Source organism: Malurus melanocephalus, unplaced genomic scaffold, assembly GCF_030028575.1.
Source record: "Malurus melanocephalus ecotype Western Australia unplaced genomic scaffold, MMel_1.1 scaffold_1321, whole genome shotgun sequence".
Classification (NCBI taxonomy): Eukaryota; Metazoa; Chordata; class Aves; order Passeriformes; family Maluridae; genus Malurus; species Malurus melanocephalus.
Genome location: NW_026624553.1, coordinates 1 through 2,339, shown reverse-complemented (window position 1 = coordinate 2,339; position 2,339 = coordinate 1). Strand labels below are relative to the sequence as shown.

General features: G+C 46.8%; 1 protein-coding gene across 1 annotated transcript in view; it reads right to left on the bottom strand.

Annotated features, from left to right (window-relative positions):
• Positions 1-2,302, bottom strand: part of LOC130586805 (solute carrier family 26 member 9-like) — a gene marked incomplete at its 5' end in the record, with an annotated part of 15,565 nt that extends 13,263 nt beyond the window's left edge. Inside the window, 3 exons of the mRNA XM_057387711.1 lie at positions 1-89; positions 1,274-1,351; positions 2,168-2,302. The exon at positions 1-89 is cut by the window's left edge and continues 5 nt beyond it. Coding sequence (XP_057243694.1) covers positions 1-89; positions 1,274-1,351; positions 2,168-2,302 — 302 coding nt within the window. The remainder of the gene's footprint in view (positions 90-1,273; positions 1,352-2,167) is intronic.
• Positions 2,303-2,339: the final 37 nt, after the last annotated feature.

The window sequence follows — 2,339 nt, the reverse complement described above, 5'->3', positions numbered from 1 at the left end:
AGTTTGCTCTTCTTCCACAGGTAGAAGGGGTCAGCCAGCTGCTTGAGGGAGTTTTTGAGGTTCACAGCGATGAGGGCTCCCAGCACAGACTGTGGAGGAGAGGGAACGGTGTCAGCCGGGATGTGGATGTGCCACCTTGGGCACTGGGTGCTTTTCTGCAGCACCTTGGGCCAATTCCAGTGCCAGGGTGATGCTCACAAAGATCTCACTTGGATCTGAGCAGGGGAATCTGGACGGTTCTTTGACTGAAATTTAGATTTCCATTTGCTCAGAGAAATTATGCAAGTTCCATCACCAGGGCGATGCTCACAAAGATCTCACTCAGATCTGAACAAGGGAATCTGGATGTTTCTTTGGCTGAAATTTAGATTTCTATTTGCTCAGAGAAATTATGCAAGTTCCATCACCAGGGTGATGTTCACAAAGATCTCACTCAGATCTGAACAAGGGAATCTGGATGTTTCTTTGGCTGAAATTTAGATTTCTATTTGCTCTGAGAAATTATGAAAGTTCCATCGCAAGTGTGATGCTCACAATGATCTCACTCAGATCTGAGCAAGGGAATCTGGATGTTTCCTTGAAATTTAGATTTCCATTTGCTCAGAGAAATTATGAAAGTTCCATCACAAGAGTGATGCTCACAAAGATCTCACTTGGATCTGAGCAGGATTCTTTGACTGGAATTTACACTTCCATTTGCTCAGAGAAATTATGGAAACCCCATCCCTGTCCAAGGGCAGCTCGGACCGGGCTTGGAGCAGTGGAAAGTGTCCCTGTCCATGGCAGGGGTTGGAAATAGATGAGCTTTAAAGTCTTTTCCAACCCAAACCAGCCTGAAATTTGTGATTGTGTGATTTTGTGGTTCTGTGATTTTGTGATTGTGTGATTCTATGATTGATTCTGTGATTCTGTGATTCTGTGACTCAGTGATTTTGTGACTCGGTGATTTTGTGTTTCTGTGTTTATGTGATTGATTCTGTGGTTCTGTGACTCGGTGATTTTGTGTTTCTGTGTTTCTGTGTTTATGTGATTGATTCTGTGGTTCTGTGACTCTGTGATTTTGTGACTCGGTGATTTTGTGTTTCTGTGTTTATGTGATTAATTCTGTGGTTCTGTGACTCTGTGATTCCTTCTTCCAGCCAGCTCCCCGGGCCAGGAACAAACTGTCCCATGTCACCGTTTGCATCAGGAGTTTTGGAGCAAGGCTGTGCCCTCCCCTGGGCGTGGAGAGYGGGTGTTGCAAGGGCTCTGCTCGCTCAGATGTTTGCGTTACCTTCGGAAGAGGCTCCAGGTAAATCCCCAGCGCCAGCATGGTCACCATGACCACCAAGGCCACAAAGAAACTCGCCACCTGCAAAGGGCAGAGAAATCACTGCTGCAAACATCAGGGCTGCCCAAAAACTGCCCCCGGGGATTCCTCCTGCTGCTGCCACAGCCACGGGCACGACTAGGCACTGCAGCGTTTTTTGTGAGCCCATGTTTGCTGAGAGGGGCAGCATTTTGCAGATCTCACAGATAACCCCAAATCCCCTGCTCAGTGCAGGGAGCAAGGCTGGGAATGCACATTGACAGCCCAAAGACCCATCCTGGCACCAAAATGGGCTCAGGACGGAGGGGATTCTGCTTTAACAGCTGCCACATGGAGCACTTGTGTGTGAAATTTCTCCATTTTCACACATCGGGGACAGCTGCAGGGATTTGTGCTGCAGAGGGAATGTGGGGAGGAGGAGAAGGAAGGAGGAAGAAGAAGGAGGAAGAAGGAGAAAAAAAGGAGAAAAAAAGGAGAAAAAAAGGAGAAAAAAAGGAGAGAAAAGGAGAGAAAAGGAGAAAAAAGGAGAAAAAAAGGAGAAAAAAAGGAGAAAAAAGGAGAAAAAAAGGAGAAAAAAAGGAGAAAAAAGGAGAAGAAAGAAGAAAGAAGGAGAAAGAAGAAAGAAGGAGAAAGAAGAAAGAAGGAGAAAGAAGAAAGAAGGAGAAAGAAGAAGGAGAAAGAAGAAGGAGAAAGAAGAAGGAGAAAGAAGAAGGAGAAAGAAGGAGGAGAAAGAAGGAGGAGAAAGAAGGAGGAGAAAGAAGGAGGAGAAAGAAGGAGGAGAAAGAAGGAGGAGAAAGAAGGAGGAAAAAGAAGGAGGAAAAAGAAGGAGGATGAGGATGAGGATGAGGAGGTACCAACTTGGGATTTGGCTCCTGCGCCATCCACAGCGAGGGTGACGGAGAGAGCGCAGCAGATCACGTGGATCTTGAAGAAGGAGCCGAAGAAGTTGCTGCAGCCCAGGGCCAGCATTTCCTGGGGAGATGTGGAGAATRTCCATCAGTGAGGACAGCAGGACCCTGATCTGTGGTTC